The 18,823-nt window shown below is 43.5% G+C and overlaps 1 protein-coding gene across 1 annotated transcript in view; it reads left to right on the forward strand.

The window, feature by feature from the left end:
• Positions 1-18,566, forward strand: part of LOC135913270 (mucin-2-like) — a 177,357-nt gene extending 158,791 nt beyond the window's left edge. The window contains exons 7-10 of the mRNA XM_065445862.1: positions 727-823; positions 4,440-4,507; positions 11,697-11,903; positions 14,546-18,566. Of these exons, the coding sequence (XP_065301934.1) occupies positions 727-823; positions 4,440-4,507; positions 11,697-11,903; positions 14,546-14,749 (576 nt within the window). The 3' untranslated portion in view covers positions 14,750-18,566. The remainder of the gene's footprint in view (positions 1-726; positions 824-4,439; positions 4,508-11,696; positions 11,904-14,545) is intronic.
• Positions 18,567-18,823: the final 257 nt, after the last annotated feature.

An 18,823-nucleotide genomic window follows, 5' to 3' on the forward strand; every position in this document is an offset into this window, starting at 1 on the left:
GTGCATACTTAGATGAAACGTTCAGGTCGGCGTAAGTTCGTAGGTGTGGATCCCCAAATCGTACGGCGAAATGGATTAACGTTCCAGTTAAACGGATCCTGCACTGCTTGAAGAGGCGTTTAGTTTTAAAAAAAATCTGGTGGAAGAACGGTGCGTTTTGCCGAAATTTTTCCGACAGTTCTATCAAAACAAGTGCTACCTTTGAAATTATTTCAAAGTTGGACATGCCTCAGAAACTCGCCGGGCTGAATTCATATATCACAATATGAGCCCTGGAAAGGCCAATTACAGGTTATTTAGGAAAAGTTTGTTGATGATTCACTTCCCCCGTTCCGATTTCAGGTGCATGTGATTCCCGCCTTTTCCACAAATCCTACTCAAGGAGTAGAAATGTGCCTGACTCAATCGTTACTTTTTAGAAGTTATGTGATGAAAATAATAAAACAAAGCTGTAATGTCATGCAGCAGTGGTTGTGTGGTCATATGGGGCTCTAGAATCTAACATTTCCATGAAATCGGCCATGTGCTATGTTGGCTTACCCCTTCCTCCTGTGATGATCATATGTGTTTCCTTTGGACCTTATAGTTTCGCTCCAGCTTTTCATGTGTGTGATGTTTCCCAGCCGTCAAGACACTTGAAGCAATTTTAACAGGAACCTTAGCAGGCGCGTTAAGTGAATGGTAAAGTGACTTACCTCGTCTGTCTCACGGATTTTTCACCTGCAGAAAAATGGCATCCCGCTTGGTGACCCGACGGTGGTGTTCCTCAGTGGAGACCGCGGCATGGATCTGATCTCCTTCTTCGTGCTCAACCGTACGAGAGGTAGGTTTACAAGCTGACACGGTGGTCTAAGTTTTTTCTTCGTGTTGCTGCAGTTGCTCGAAGTATCTTCTGGAAATCCTTAGAGGAGTGCTTACGCGTCTACCAACCGTTCATAGTCAGGCATTAACTTCCAAGGAACGTTAATGAAGGGTCGCTAACGAAGATACAAAGTTACGATGGATCGCCGGATTGGCCACCATTAGTATCAAATAGTGCAAGAAGAGGGACAATTGGGCGAGCTAGTACGGTATTGGTTTGTAGCGCGAAGTGACGCAGGCGAAGACTAGAAGAAGACAGGACGAAGGCTAAATGCTCTCGTCCGAGCATTTCTTCTAATCTTCGTATGCGTCACTTAGATACAAAACCAATAATGAAGTATCAAATATCTTACGCTTACCCCTGAGAGCGGATGCTTCGTATATCAAAAGAGACAGAGATGGCTCTCAGTGCCAGCTGGCAATGTCAGTTAGCGACAATATGAAGTTGTAGGTGGTATACCTTAGAAGACGACGTACACTGTTGCGTTTCAAGATGTACCCTCTGTAGCTTTCCCGCTTTAGTTCATCGCATGGTTCGCTCAGAGCACACAGAGCTTTGCTCAGCCGTCACGAAAGAGCAACGCTTTCGTTTCAAACCAGTGCTACAAACGAACAGCGTTTGGAGTTCTTCTACAGGTTCTTGCAGAAAAGGTTGTAGTTTGAATGTTTGTGTGCTCTAAATGAATTATAGTTAGCGACCACTTAAGAATCAGAATTGGTTGCGCGAATGTATCGAATAATTGTACACCCCTAGTACTAGCGAGGAACAAACAGCACATTCATGCAGCCCCGTGGGCCGTATAGTGTGAAAATATTCCATTCTGAATTAATTCCAACCTCCTGATGTCCAATTTACATAACTGCCCGTGCAAGCATCACGCGGTGACCTGCAGCGTTGTCTGAAGAGCTCAATCATACGATCTCATTGTTTATTGGTCACTTTTGTTTGCTTTCGAAGCGAATCATAATCCATATTTCGTTAGGGTTTTTCTTATCGAATTGGCTGACAAGAGGCAAGGTGAGCGGAGAAGTGGAGAGGGAATCATTGCGGCAGAGCAGTGTAAGCAGCTTTTGGGCGAGGAGAACGAGACTGGCGTCTGCGATTGGTCCACACCCCCTTGCTTAGCTTGCGGTGGCTGGTAAAAAATCAAGGCATTGTGCAACAGAGAGTAAAAAATGACGCTAAAATGGGTTGGGAGAGCGACGTTATACACTTGCCGAAAGGGCAAACATTTTGTTACACGCAAGAAAATCCATTTTCAGTGCCAAAGCGATTGGCGGGCAGCCTTCTTGTACTCGTTGCGAGACGGGACAGTCTCCCGCTATTTCGAAAGAAATGCTGTTTCATTTTCGGCATTTCTCATTCGGCAGAAACACATTGAATTAGATTTGCGCTACATGGCCTCTTGTTCAGTTTATTATAACACGGGCCACGATTTTCCCTGTAAAACCAAATGCGTACTGAAGTTTTCAACTTAGAACGCATGTTCAACTACAAATTTATTCAAAATAAAGAGAGTGTACAGGAAATATTGTATAAAACAAGTGGATCCCTAGGGCAAGGCTATTCGGGATCCATGCTAGTACGGATTCAGAATCACAAAAGCAATACAGCAAACTATATATATATATATATATATATATATATATATATATATATATATATATATATATATATATATATATATATATATATATATATATATATATATATATATATATATATATATATATATATGGGCTTTTATAAAGGAAAGGTTGGGTGTTTCTAGTTACAGCTACGACAAACCTAGAGAAAGCGACTTGTACGTAGTAATTAAACACTGCAACTGATAAAAAGAGACAAATGCCCCAACGAAATGAATGCCCTAAACTGATAATAGTAGTGAACGATAATGGTATTTTACTGATAATGAAAAGTTTGGCTTGTTTTAACTGTAATGGTAAGTTGTTCCATAGAAGTTATCCGGTGCTGTTTAACCTCCTCTTTCTATTACATTATGAATTTTCGGAAAGATAAAATTTCATTTACGTGCACTGCATATATTATTTCTGGATTATAAAAAAATTGATGCAGTCCACAATTGACGCAGAACCACTATTCTTAATGGTTATGCTATTGTGTGTACTTATTGTTGTCGTAATATTCAGTAACAAAGTAAGATGCAGTAGATTTCACTTTGAAACAGCGGAATTCATTTAGCATTGTAATCAGTAGAAATACAGTTGAGGTGCCTCCTTCTGAAAAAGTAAAATAGGTGCTACATATGAAACGCACGTGTGACCCAAAGATGCAGTACAGTGGGATAGATGGCTATGGAATATGCAACGTAAATTGCTTCCAGAGTGGCAGTGTCAGATTAATCACGGCATTTATTCAAAATCAAGCAAAGTTTACTTAATATCTTACACAGCGATGAAATGTGAGGCTTCCAAAAAAGATGTTTATCTAGTCTGGCACGCAAGAATCGTTTAGAACTCACCCGTTCAAGTACATTATGGTTTAGAGAAAGCTAATGATTTTTGTTAGGGGCGCTTTCCACGAAGAAGTAGAGAGAGCATATCTAGTAAGCACCATTGTTGCTCCAGCTAGAATAGTGCTACGAATGTAACATCCAGTTGGTGTCTTCCTCACGTGATAGGTGATTGGTGCATCTGTGCTGCAATCAAATTGCCTCCGAAAAATTAGCCGCACGCACTGAACCTTTGACACTGGCAAAGAATGGGTGAGCGTGATGCCACGCATACTGTATGTATGTACGAACCAAGAAAATTGATATTTGACTTATTATATATTTAGGGAATATAACATAAAATTAACGAACCTTACCATAGAAACAAGCGAATACTGCTGCACACTGTATTCTGCTACGCTAGGACTTTCTATGCTCTTCTAGCCACCTTGTATCAGCTAAGAGCGTCGTTCTATTGCTTAAGCGGACGCTCGAGGTGCACCCACGTCGTCGGCACTATCGCCCAGGCCGTGCTTTTTCCCTAAAGGCTGCACGCACGGCTCGCGCGCGTGGAGAGCTGGATGGTCTCCGGAGACGTGGAGTGCATTTCGTTTCAAGAACGGCGAAGCAAAGCGGACGTCCCGCCGACTACTCGGTGTCAGAGAGAGGGCGGCGTTCCGCCTTCGGCTGCTGGCGCGAAACGTTGTGCGCGCTTTCGCTGTAGGCACCCCTGGTGTTCCTGTTGAGCTGATACGTGTATGCTCTGGTCTGAGCGGTAAAGGTCAAGCAAACGTGATCTAATGCTTCGCTGGGCGCTGACCAGTGCCGACGGTGTCCCGTCGTCGGTCTTATCTCTCGTACCGTGAGGTGCGACGTTTGCAATGCCCACTGGCGGGGCTCGTCGCACCAGCCTTCTGAGACGCCCGGTAGCTACCGGGACGCCGTTCATGCTTGCAGCCTAGCCGCAAGGAGGATGTGTCTGTTCATGATGGAAGGATGACGTCCTTGAAGAAAAGGAGGTTTTGTTATTCTGTGACAGCTGTCCTCGTCATCAATTCGAAGCTATTTATTTATTGTTCATAGTTTCCTTGAAGATGTTTTACATTTCACGCTTTCCCCTTGCAGGTTCAGTGGTTCCAAGTGATACGGTCGTTGCAGTCCTAAACAACATGAAACTGACGTTTGAAGACAAGGTAAGTCCTATATATGTCCTATATGGTATATGGTATATGGTATGGTATATGGTATGGTATATATGGTATGTCCTATATGAAGCGGATTTACTTCACTCAAGCTCTTTACGTCGTAGGGCTCTTCAACAGACAATAATAACGCTTGTCTTTCAAATGATGCCGTGGGGTGCGCCTGCCTCAACTAAAGATTATTATTTGACACTGTAGGCTTTTATTTTCTTTGGTTTTTACTCTGACACTGATATTGCAAAATGCAACGTGAGTTTTATTGCGGACAAATTCAGCCTCATCGTTATTCCGCAAGGTGTCTCTAGAAACTGGAAGTTGAACGCAATATCAGGCACACAAGTATAACCCAATTAAGGCGCTCAGCACGCATCTAGCACACTTCTTCTTATTGCACATATTGCAAAAAGGGTTCTGAACCTCAGTGCGAACGCTACTTCGGGAATATTGCATGTTACTGGACGAACGAAGCCGACGGCGCATTAAAACAAGCTGTATTTGCTAGTCCCTACTGAGGTTTCTTGAGTGTCTGCACAACCTGCAGAAGCAACCCGTCTGGGCAAAGACAAATCCAGACTTTTCACTGGTTGGTCACTTAAGTAGTTCAGATAGCAGTTTTTTATAAATACTCATAGGCATGGCACAAATAAATGTAATTGCTTATTTTGTATCGGTTCTGTAAAGAAGATAGCGTGAGTAAGGATTTCAGGGGCAAGGTATCATAAATAATTCGTTCAGGTACTTCTGAGAAGCTGTGAGTTCCATAGTCCACTCTTTTTCATATTTCCTTTTTTGCAAGAGATGTCGAACAGCAGTAAGCAGAGCCTTCAAACCGAGAAATGGGGTTTCACACTGACGTCTCCTCCTTCCAAAAGATGGTCTCGTTTTTAGGCTGTGAAAGCGCAAAATTGTAATTTGATCTAGTTTCCTAACTTCGCGGGACATCAGGTACATTTACTCTGTAAAGATTTCTATCCCAACGTATATATTAACGGGTAAAAGCCGGGAATTCTCTGGGATTTTGAATAGTCTGGAAATACTCAGGGAAACCTCAGGGAATTCGTGGCTCTATCAGAGAAAATTAGCTGTAATTTTATTGAAAAGGAACGAAAGCCGCGCTACTGCTGGCTCGAGTAACAGAGAGGAATTGTAATGAATCGTCTTGGACGCCGAGTCGTCGGCTGGAAGAATTGCCAGTGTACAGTCAAGGACCGATTTTCCGGATGCCTGATTTTTCGGACATGCCCGATAACTCGGACGGCTTCGCGGCCCCACCAGATGCTTCATAGAGACAATGTATAAGTACGTCTGAAATTTCGGGTGCAAGAACCCTTTGCCGTCTTATTTTCCGGACTTTTTGTCTTGATCGCAAGTCCTAAACACCATTAATCAAAACCACCATCACCGCCGTTTTGATTATCTCGCCGCTTCAAACCGGTACTCTTGCACGCAAATCCGCTGGCAGCCACCTCCGTGGCAGCTCTAGGCCTAGCTGCTTCCACGTTCCCTGCTAAGCGTCTTGCTGTTCGGAACCGTGTTTTCCATTGAAAGAATTCGCCGCTGTCAGCAATGGCACGGACAGCCCCTTTGTAATCTTCGCGACTGGCTTCGAAGCTCCGAAAGCACGACGCGTTGCACAATGCCGGTTCCAAAAGTCAGCTTCACCTCACCACAGTACTGTTAAGCGGTGAAGCATACGCTAAGTATTGCGGTGAAGCTTAACAAGCGTATGAAGGGACAATGTGAAAGGACACATTAAGTATTCCTTAAATATACACGCCTACACCCGCCGTCTCCTGTCACAGTACGTGCACCGATATGCCTGTTTGGTTACTGGCAGGCCTTCAGAGCTTTTTAGGCCGTGCCTATGGCGATTTGACCCCTAAAGGCACGAAAAGCCTTGCATTCATATTTTTAAGACGAGTTCGTGTCCTCTAGGGAGTGCGAAAAACGGGCGTTGACTGTATAACTGACCAAGAGGACGCTTAGAATGGTCCGTGGGGCGAACACATGGCAGAAGGAGGATGAGAACAGAAAGGGCGGACGCATTGAGGAATCAATGGGAAAGGAAGCGTTCCACTTCTTTGAAGCAGCTTGAGCTCAAAAAACAAAGTGTTGACTGATGCCGAGATGCAGGTGTTCCTCTGCTAAACCAAAATAAACTCTTTAAAGCAGTGGAAGGCACCACTGAGGCGTTGTTCCCAGGCTGAGAGTATGTCAGGACAGCTGAGGGTGGTTGACTTTCCAGCTGCTGAGAGAGGATCTCACTTGTGACAAAGGTCGAGCCTCATACCAATGAGCTTGCTATCAGTTTTGAAATAGCTCATATTCGAAAAATATTCACCTTGTTATGCATCTTTTTTATTTGTATTTGGAAATGTGCGACTTGATTTGCAATGGCGTTTACCATTTTTTAGGATATCTTGGTAACCCCCTTCTTCTGTTTTATTTTTTGAATAAAGTAGACACCACTCCTTAGTATTCAAACTAAACTAAGGGGCTTTTTTATTTTTTTAACATGTTTACTAGAGAGTGACAGTATTGGCCGACATGGTGTCAGCCCGTCTGGACATAAAACGAAAGTTCTGTGTAACTCAGGGAATTCTGAAAAGGCACTCGAGGAAAACCTGGAAAACTCGGGGAATTTCGAAATGTTAATTTGGTCGGCACCCTGTATCCCCTTATATTTACACGGACGAATAATGTTGCTTAGGAGCGCTCAGCCGCTGTGAATCACGAATAACTATTTCTCACTGAATCGATGCAGGCAGGCTTGACCTCAGCTGTAATATTGCTGCAGTTACCTACATTGTTTATTTTTCTAAATTATTTGCTAAGTTTCTTCTAGCTTCCTTACTTCAAATAAAACATACCTCTAGCCCAGAAGCAGCACCGATGTTGCGCTTGCGTGCTAAATTGTTCCCAGAAACGCTGTTAAACAATACGCGGCCGCGATTTCACAAGCCTAACAGGCAGCAATAGTGAGAAGCAAAATCTTGCATACAGTTCCTCTTTAGAAAACAGCTACACATTCACATTGGCTGTGTGGACACTTGCGTGAGTAAATCAGCAAGCGTACAAGGTTTACTAGGTGCTCTAAACATCCAAGGACTGTTTATTTCGCACCGTGGTATCCAGGACAATCACATCCCTTTAAGACACCTTGCTTATCTGATAGCGTTACCGCTTGGCTTCTCTTTTACAGGTCGTTCCATTTCGTTTATGGAATTTTTATTATCGCTCATTGCAAAAGTACGAAAGACATGAAGTTGCATGGTGCGGAGCGGCTAAGTTGAAAGCGGTCCATTATCTGCACAGTAGTAGATATTGTATGAAATATTGCTAATTGCCTGCCATGAGCGCTGTGGTTCAGCGTCTGCTCAGCACCGTTCTCGCTTAGCCGCTCGGTTTGGCCTGCGGGCTGCATAATATACGCCTCTAAACAGAACGCCCCATTAAAGGGTGATCTAACGGGTAGCAAATTAGGCCGGCATAGCGCCGACCGCGAGCCTTCTACTCATGCATTTTCACTTCTTAGGACTTGAAAAACAACTGCTACTAATTACAAACACAACACTGCCTTTCCTGCTACTCCTTTTATTCTCTTAGGAATATTGCAGTTGAAGGCTCAAGCTAGTGACAGCATAGCGGTTGTTAAAGTTCCCGCCTTTCGAAGCCCTCGAATGCCGAAAAAATAAGAACATTTTGCCACAAGTTTCACCAAGATCAGACCGACTGCGCGACTTCCCTGATGGAGAGGTAACCTCATGATGGCTGGCATAAACTTATGTATTGCGTGTACCTATAAGAACCCCCTGTTCTTGATTTACACTTGATCTAGGGTGTAGTAACCTTGCATACCGGCGCCAACTTGTGCTCTTTATAAGCACGCTGTCTGTAAAACAGCCCAAGATTTTAATCCTGTTTAGACGTCTTCTGCTTCACAGATTTGTGGCGAAACGTCATTCGTCGCCGAGGCTTCTATGTAACGCTAGGCTCTAAGTTATGTCAGCGACCGAAGTACTTGCTAGTAAGTACCCGAGTTTACTATTACAAGGAAATTGAAGAGCCTGAAATAACTGAATATAGACTGATTGTAGATGGATAATTGCTGGCTTATTAAGGCTCCCCTAACGGTGCCTGTTGTGATGCTGTAGAATGGTAATTCGAAAATACACATCAGCCCACTTTTCTCCCGAGTGTCCGTTTAATTACGCGGAACACGTTTCGTTAGAGTTACAACATGCTTATGGAGCAGCGTAAAGTGGCCGCGCTGATGACGGGAGGCACTAGCCCACAATAAATTATAAATGCGTTCCATTATGTTCCTGGTTCATTATTCAGTAACTCACGATCTTGTTGAATGACATTGCATGCATAGCACTGAAGAGAAAAATATTCACATTTTCGTTAACAAACATCGACTGTCTTCAGAGCAGCGTAAGTTATAGATAAGGCTGTACGCTTAGTCTATCTGTCGAAGTTATTTCTTCGCTACTCCGTGCTAAATATTGGCAGTGAATGGCCTTCGCATAATAAGCGTGGTAATGGCTGATTGTGCCGACAAATGACATATTTTTTTGTACAGTCACCATGTTTCCATTTGAAGAAGCGACTTCTTTCATTGCCTTTTTCATCAACAAGCCGCACACTGGTGCGAGCAATATTCGAGGCACAGATAGACGTAAAGAGCGCCATCTGATATGAAGCGGCGAAATACTACTGATGTAAAAGATGTTTCAAGACGAACTCCTCCACATTTTACGGAAGCTTTGCTGAGTCGCTATTCAAATTTCTCTTTTGGCGCTGCCTCGACCATTCAGAACCGTTAAAAACCTCTGTTTTACGCAGAGAAAGAACCAAGTTTTATGAAAAACAGTTACTCAATACTCAGCGTTCTGTTAATGAATAGTTTTGATCCTGTTTCGATGCGCGTCTCCATACGGAGACGCAGCAGTAGCTTACTCTTTCTGTACCACGCCACCCACCCATGCGCATCGAGTGAAAATTTAAATTTACCGACGATTTTGTGGACTAGTTGCGCCATCTAGTTCACTGTCAAAGAATAATTTTTTCTTAGTATCCTATCTAATTTACGAGTGCCGGCAATTGTTAAATGTGGAACCAAGATCGCCGTACGCACAGTTTGATCATGAAGAGGGTAGAAGCTCTTGTTGCTGGGCCATAGAATGAATGACGCCGGTCTGGCAATTATGTCGCGTCCTCGACTGGTTGTACGAATATCAGTGACTACTAGTTTGATACTAGGTCAAAAGAATTTTGTTCGAGTGAAGCACACCCGCAGAACCGCCCAGGACTGTTGTTTTTGTATTTGAGAATAAGGTCTGCATTACAGTTTAGCATGGTTTCCTTTAATGTCCTCCCTCAATAGCTAATTTTAAGTCATCGTCCTTGCTTTAAACGGGTTGCTATCATTTTTGTGTGAGGTACGATGCGAAGGACCACTGGCATCAGCAAGCCCAGTCACCGTTTCCGCAGTGATGCAAATACGAGAAGTGTGTGGCGAAAACGAGGGTGCACGGACGGAAATGCGATGTTTTCCTTGGCATCCCAGCTGAGAAGGACTGTTTCTTGCAATATCACAACCTCTGAGCCCATTGATGCACCACTCAAAGTGTACGTGCGAAAAATTAGTATTGAGTAACGATGTCTCCGCATGAGGACGCGAATAAATTTGCATAATAATTGCTCCAGAGAAGTGAATTTATTTCTTAGAACTCTGGGCACATAAGATATAAAATACGTGGAAGAGCAAATTTCTTTCTGCAGAATATCATAATTTGTGACTGAACGGGCTACGGTTAGAGCATGCAGAAGTTTCTGTAAGATTTGAAATAGAAGTTCTAGAGAATACACGAGGGCAAGATTGGGCCAATGGATGCCGTTTGAAGAACATAAATGAAGAGAGGGTTATACAGTCACGAAGGTGGACAACAGCACACAATCTTAATATTTCAGTGAGGTACACCGCGGCAACGGCGGCCAGGCGAGCGATTACAGAAATGCTTTTCCAGCAAGCGTAAACGTACACAGGCACTTGCAAACACACGTGCACAAGAGAGAGATAGAAAGCAAGGACAGGAAAGGCAGGGAGGTCAACCAGAAGGGCATCACAATAAAACAATAAAACAGAGCATCACAATAAGAAGTTCGCAGGGGATCACTTTCGATTATACCATCACTTTCGCGACTCTTCGGAAGACTAGGCTTCGGACACATCGAAGAAAGCGTTCCTGGCACTCTTCGAAGATGTCGAGCTTGGCACGCTACCACAAGGGCTGTCGGTAGCGAACGGCCTCGCACCAGGTGCCGAGTCAAGCGAAAGTTCGCGATAGGGTTCGTATCCCTGATCCCGACAGATGGTGCGAGGAATAGCGATAGCGTTGACTCGGCGTGAGAGCGGACGATCACGACGACTGGCCAAATGGCGAAGAAGTAGGCAGGGAAAACCTCACTCGAAAGCTCGTTGTGGGTCGTACTCACACAATGTGCAGCTGGGTGTGCTAACCACTTGCCTACCCGAGAACATTCGCGCTCGGTAATTTGTAAAGAATTCCGCATGCCGCGAAGACTCTCAGAGTAATTAGGCCTGTATATTTTGGATGCCGCAGCAGGCAATACCACAGCGGCTGAAGGCGACGTCACACGCTCTGCAAAGACGAAGCAGTTCTTGAGAAGATGCATCCTCGTTCGGGTGCGCGTGCCATATATTTTAAAGGTAACAACAACGAAAACACAAAGATGGCCATGGCCGCTGAGATGAACTGCTGCTGTTGCAGTAAATGAGTGCAGAGCATGATGTACCGCAGATTTGTTCTGATTTCCTTATATTTGCATACAGATTCTGCGGTTATTGTCTATTCGTCGAATGCTATGGTTTTGTTTAACATAATATTACAAACCGCGCGAATTTGTCGATAGTAGTAGTGTGATACTCTGTTGTGTTGATGCGAGGTAGTGTAGGCATATTCTTTTTCGGCATTGGTGACTTTTCGTGTACACTGACAAACACGAAAATAAGGAAAGCGAGTGATTAAATTAAAATTCGGTGAATGCGGGGTACGAATGCGTCCCCTATTACTTTTGCCGCTATTCATTTGGCGAGCGCATTATAGGCTCTCCAATGGAAACGAGGTTATTGAACAACGCTGTTTGCGCGCAGCTGGGAACTGCCATCACGGACGTCTTCTACGGGCTGCCCGTGATACAGAAGAAGGACGTGGGCGTGGCTGGTTTCCTGGGCTCGTCGGTGGGCCTCATCTACGTCATCGTGGGTGCCGCGGTGGCAGCGCTGCTCCTACTGGCCCTGCTCGTGGTGATCATGGTCAAGTGTCGAACGCTGTCCTCGAACCAGTACTCGCCAGATTCGGTCAGTTTACGTATCCCTGCACGTATTATATCTTTATCAATTCGAACATTACGGTTGTCAGTGCGCTACAGGCGGAATGGCTAGGAAATATTTTCTAAAAAATAAAAATAAGACAAATCTGGCAGAGCAGGCGACACGACCTTGCTACTACGGGGTGATCCTTTTTATGTTTTAGGGAACTTTTTAAAGATGGCCTCCGGCAGATAGCATTATTCTTGTCCTTGAGCACGATCATACGAAGAGGTGGACATTACCAGCACGAGAAATTGAAACACATATTTGGTTAATTAGCAAAAATTGGCTACCTAACTCCTTCATAACTATATTTATGGCACATGTTGCAGTTAATGAATTGTAGTCAGTGAGCGTGCAAGACGTATGTATTTGAAATGAATTTACAGGATGACACCAGCTTCCGGATATTATTTCCCCAATGTGTGGAACGAAACACCTTGGCGTTCCGGTTACTTATGGGCTGTAGTAAAAAAGTAATGGAACAACAGTGCATTTTTAGGCCAAGTTTCATGGCGCGTATCTGCAAACTAGCGTCGTTCTGGAAGTTCATTCCAAGTGGACACGCCTTGCAAACTCAGGACAGGACAACAGGACAAGACAGACAGGGCAAGCGCTGTAGCGCTTGTCCTGTCTAGTCTTTGTCGATCGTCCCTCCCGTGCTATGCTTCTAATGTAACTATGTATTACCAACCAGCCCAAGCCTATACTCTTCTTGAAAACTCACCGGCTACAATACGTAAGTTGGAATATCTGCCCTAAAGTAATTAATTAAAAATAAAATGAGTTAATTTTTAATAATTATAGTCTATGACCTTCAATTTATTTTGCGAGTAATGTCCTCCTCTTCGAAGTATCCAGCTCAAGGACTAGAATTATGTCATCTGCAACAGCTATTTTTTAAAATTTCATAAAACTTAAAAATGATCGCCATGCATATTGAAATGTACCGCATGTACTTAAAATATCCGTATATTTTCCGTACTATTCTTATGAAACGTGTGTTGAATTTATATAGGATACATATAACCTACTTAATAAGCATATGGAAGGCGTATGGGAATATTGAAAAGGCATACGGACGGTTTTATTATTTGAGGATGCATGAAAACGCTATTTCAAACAAAAAATTCAATTATATGTGCAAACAAAAAGCGTATGAAAATATTGGAAAGGCATACGGACAGTTTTATTATGTGTGGATGCATGAAAACGCTATTAAAAAAAAAAATCAGGTACATGTGCAAACAAATAAACTTGCACAACTCCATCACGTCAGCTGGAAGGCAAACAGCGTTTCGAGATTTGTTGATATATATATATATATATATATATATATATATATATATATATATATATATATATATATGTGGTTTGTAGCGTGCTGTGGCATACTGCGTTATAATTTTGCGGCAGAGTTCACCTATACCTACAGTAGTTCATCTATAGTAGGTTCAGCTCATCAAGGTGTGGGTTTTTCCCCTAGGAAAATAACCAGGTGCCAAACTAAGCGTTTGTTCTGTCGCTGGTATTTAGTGTTTTATTTTGATTTATTCTGGACTTTATTGTCCTTCGCTCTGTTTATCAAGATCAGTGGGCGCAATTTGAAAATGCGTTCAAAAGTAAAAAAAAAGCCATGTGAATGCTCTACGTTTAACTTACGAAAAACAAAACGAGAGAATTCACCATTTTCTTGCAGCCTTCTGATGCATAATAAGGAAGATTACGCGACGTTGTTGAGGAGATAGGTGAAATGAGCCGGTGACGTACTAGGTTTGTAGGCAGCCTGTGCAGAAGGCAAATAGCGTAGAAGGCGAAGTTCATTTTGTCGCGCTTTTTTGCGCACGGGTACATGAAAAGTTGTTGCGAGACGTGTAATTATTAGAAAATAAGGCTCGTAATGAATGAATGTAGTCGTACGCTAGATTTGTTTGAGACAGAAAATTTTTCCTTAGCCTGATGGTGAACATATTATTAACGAAGGTTGACATCCAATAGGCAGAGCTCTTACGAACGAACCGGGCTTTGTAATTTCGACCTCTGAAGCCTTCAAACACTGGTTTGATGGAGTATCTCAACTCGACGTTATATGAATAAACATATGCTAAATAAATCCTTAGGTTAGGTTTTCCTAACAAACATGTTGCAAACTGCGTCTGTTAAATAATCGTTGCTGCCATCACTTCCCCTGAGTTATTTATAAATGACACAATTACTCAGTTTCTACTTGAGCTTCTGTGATTACAGTATCACTGTGCTTTCGTCTCACTAACATGTAGTGCTTTATTGACTGAGTTTTTCTTGTCTATCTATAGGTCTGTTTTTACTGTCGTATTGTGTTTACATGTAAATGAACTTAGCTGTCTTACATTAACTGATGGCGCGTTGCTTCCTTTCTATTGCATTAAATGTATATGTAACCCACCCCTTATGTAATATCCGCCACCGAGCGAGTCTTCAGGGTACTGCAATGAGAAGGAAATTAAAGGTTCAACTGGTGGAACCACAGTTTATTATTATAGTATCTCATTGAGATGGTCGTTCCCTTTAACCTGCAGTTTAGATGCTGCAGAAAGGCAGCAAGGCGTCCAGCCCCATCTCTAACCCGCACTTTCCCTTTGGCCGCACAGGAGAAGCTGACCAAGGACTTGCACATGCGCGCCGAGATGGGCGACCTGCGGCCGGCCGACGAGATCCTCAAGGAGGAGGCGCAGCTGAAGGACGCGCTCAACGGCAACGGCACGCACATCAACGGCGACGGCTGGGTCGTGCCGTACTCGCAGATAGTCAACGAGCGCAAGCCGCCTGGCGACGCGCAGGACACGCGACTTTGAAGCTCGGTCTCTGTCGGACCGCTGGAACGAGATCTCCAGGGTACCGCAACCGGCTGTTAGGCAGGGCTTTCGGACTCATGGCCTCCGATGCGGGTGCGCTTGAACACGTAGAAAGTGCAAATGTGGGAGAAGAGAGTCTCCGCGTGTGTACCACGCATTATTGGCCTTCCCGGGTGAGCACAAACCAGCACTCGTACGAGTGAGAAACGGAACTAGTTCAATTCAGGAACAATACTTTTTGAACGATTTTTCTTATTCCCGGTAACATGCACGAGGTTTGGTTAGGCAGCATACATGTTCAAATGTGTGTACCGTGATAATATACGGAGCTAAACTCTATTAAGCAGCTTCCAATAGGCATTTCTAAAGCGAGATATATAGAAAGCAATGGATGAATGTCGAACAGCTAGCACTCCGTTGGATTCTGCAGTGTAAAAGCATTTCTGTAAGCGCGCAAGATACTCGACGAGTACACCAGCTAGTGCGCTCTTCAGAAAATACTGCGAATTGCTTGAGCAATAATAATTCTGGCAATTCGTGCAACTGGGGCTTTTTTTCGAGAACCAAAAGTCGCAGAGCCAGTCGCCTTAAAAGAAACGTTATCGCGCTCTGTAGGCCCAATTTCACTGCAAAACGAACTATTGGATGGTTGATTGCCAGAACAGCAAGAAGTCATTCGGCTTCACCTTTGCATCCGTAGCCATGAGTCATTTCAGCCTTGTCGCAACGCACTGCGGTTCCCTGAAAACCTACTCCAGTGATTTTTCTGGCCCTTCTGGATTCACAAGCCTCTTGTGGTGCGCGCGCGGCTCCACCGAGAACCGCGCGTCTCGTCACACGGTGCCCAGCTACAACCAGTGTCCGTTGTGGCCGCGCAAACGGCGCACACTGCCTGGCTGGTCACTTCCGGTGCTAGATGGACCACGACCGAGAACTTTACAGTGTTACAATGCAGCGGCCAGGCTGCTGCACCGAAGAGTCACTATGACACGCGAGAGCTGCTTGGGATTCACCAGCGCATGTCAATGTGTGAAATACATCGCCGCCGCGATCGCCGTGCAATGTGACTAGAGGCCTGGCGGGCTGGCCTCTCGCCGTCGACCGTCTCGCTTGTAATGAGCTCGGCTTCGCCGAAGCATATCGGGTGCCATCGGGAGCGTTCTCGCCGGGAACGCTGTATCGCACGACATACTTAAGTTATGAAGACGAGGCAAGAGCGAGCAGCCACATTCCAGTCACCTATACAGTGTTTCTTTCTGTTTTGTTTGTCACTGCAGCTTGACCCTGAGCCAGTGCTTACCAGAAAACGTGAAGAATGTTTTTCTTATTTTCTAATTTTTTTTCTGTGTGAGGCCATAACGTTTTGTTGGGAGTGGTAGACTTTATTTTCTTGTAATTTATGGAGTTATATTCAGAGCCAGAAACGAATACTGAGCCGTACCTTCGTCGAATGCGCTGTTTCCAGCTTGTCCTGATATAGCTTGCGGAGAATAATAATATTGATTGCTGAGAAGGGTGCGCAATCACTGTGAGAGGTTTATGGGTGAATATCGTGTAACTGCTAGTGTGTGTGTTTGTGTTGAATGCGCGAAATCTTGAGCGCACTTGAGTAGCAGGACAAATACAATGTGAAGGGGCCCATTTGACATTTGCCGAAGACGAAGATCATTCAGCGGTAGTTTTTTCTGCCTGTCATGCACCAAACATGGCCATTACCTGTGCTCCAAAGTATAATATGGAAAAGGTGCATGCCGTCCTAAGGTGAGATCATGTAGGTAAATGAATAAAAGGCTTCTCGATGAATCATGAAAAGAAAAGACGCAACAAAACCGCATAGGTGCATATGATTGCTGTTGTGAGGAGAGGCGCGAACTTGACCCATGACTAACCAAGGTTTCTAGTTTAGTTAATTAAGCGTGTTTGGTTTTTGAGAGAATCTTGTCGATAACTATCATTGGGTAAACGCTTTTTCGCTCAAGTCACGATCAATTGTCAGTTCAAAAGTCGCGATCAGATATGCTGGCGTTAATTTCGTTGAGAATCTCATTTTACCTGGCATAAAATGCACATTTGTTTAAAATCTACATGTGCAGCATACCATTAAAATAATTTCTAGTGTTCGGTAGAGCAAGCTGTACGTCGCTTAAGCGCTTCATGCCTTTTATCCTCTGTAAGTTTCATGTTTTTTTTGCAAAACTCAGATGAAGAACATGCACAAGACAATCATTGATAGTTGTTTGGTCACGTCTACTTGGTTATCGTTTCTCCTGCACAGAAAGAAAGCACCGTAGTAGCGTTTATGATTAACTAGTGCATAAATTTAGACAACGACAACGTATAATTCTTTCACCGCACTGTACATCGCGCCATCGACGGACACCTCGCTGGAAGTGCCTTAAAACTAAGTCTTGCCATTTTGTACGAAATAGAAATATTCAGCCCCACATTCCATAATTGATGCTGCATGGATGTTTTTCCCTGCACATCTGGTTGCATTCGTGACCCAGAATAAACCGTGGTGAAGTTGAGATGATGCCATGGTGTCCTACAAGAGCTTTTAGAGCTCTACTTCATGATGCATCACATACTTCGCGGCCATTCCATTTGTGGTTTTAGACTGCTTCCTGTTTTCCCTTTCTTTGACCATTTGTTGCAAAAATTTATCTGGGTGAAAGCAGGCACGTCTATAAAAGTTGATTATCAATTCTAAATGTATCACGTGTGAGCAAAAAGTGAGAAGTGTTCGAGTATTCTTACCATCTACGTTTGTGTGTGGTACAGCGTATCTAAAAGAATATATTAGAGATGGTAATAGCTTGGCAAGTATTATTCTGCCGGAAAAAATTCTATTCCTCGAAGAGAGATATTGGAGTAATCGATTATACGTTAGAATAATAAATGAAGGCTGTAATGAATTCACAGCTGGCTCTATTCAGTGCATTTCCCAACAGTTAGTTGTAGTGATTTATCAGGACGACTGTGGCTACCTGCCAGTTTACGTAATAGTCACAAGAATGGCTCACCAGTCACTTTCAACGTGACTTGCGCGTAGTCACTGTTCTTTCTATGCCGAGGAGTTTTGTCCTCTTGTATATAGATCTTGAAAACGTGGTAATCTATTTTTGTAATTTTTTACTATTCCGACTCTCTCTACTGTCCTTTTCACGACATGTCAGAGGACCTGTTTTGCTATGTGCTTTGCTTTTCGCTATTGCGCTACCTATATTCTCATAAATGGGGCGTGACACTACAAAACCGCTCATAAGCCTTACCGGTCGTTAGCACTCACTGAGCGAAGATGTTATTCAAGTGCATAATGCCTTATCTTTATCTAAGTAGCTGACAACGCAATTAAATTTTAGCAAAGGAGTTTTTTTTTGTGTGTGCAATGCACAATTGAAAATCGTGAATATATCTATTAGTGCATTTTCCTTGTGTAATAATATTTCTTACTGTGCGCAATATTGTGCCAAAACTTGGGACTCGTCTCAGTAAGAAAATGGCACTCGTTGTGAACTCTGTTTGATCGCCATACTCAAAGACGCGCTGTGCGAACCCTTCAGAGTCTTGCCCTGTTCACAGAGCGCATGAATGTATTGTGCCTCACATCGCGTAATGTAAATGGCAATCTATCTTCTGCTGCAATATATGGTGGAGTGGTATTACACACACCTCGCGTGCTTGCTAAAGCGTATTGAATGCGCGTGATGTTTGCGTTCTCGAACTAACAAATGAAAGTGCCTGTGTCATTGCTTTCCTGTTCTGTTCCTTGACCGAGATATGTATATAGTGAATTAAAAGTTGTTTCAAATACGCACTTGTCTTTTGTGTTGTGACTAAAATTGCACAATCCGTAGGGCCAAACCTGCACAAAAAAGAATGGCACATTAATCGCAAATCCTGCTTTATGTGTACCACAGCTGTTCACTGTTAATAGACTGCAGTTGAAACTATAACTTTATAACGCGTAAAAATTACGATGTGCATGAAATGGTTACGTAAGCTAATCAGAGCTGGAAAGGTTAGACTCAATCATAACCTTTACAAGAAATCGGCTGTAACAACTGTCTAAAT

This window comes from Dermacentor albipictus, chromosome 5, assembly GCF_038994185.2.
Source record: "Dermacentor albipictus isolate Rhodes 1998 colony chromosome 5, USDA_Dalb.pri_finalv2, whole genome shotgun sequence".
Classification (NCBI taxonomy): domain Eukaryota; kingdom Metazoa; phylum Arthropoda; class Arachnida; order Ixodida; family Ixodidae; genus Dermacentor; species Dermacentor albipictus.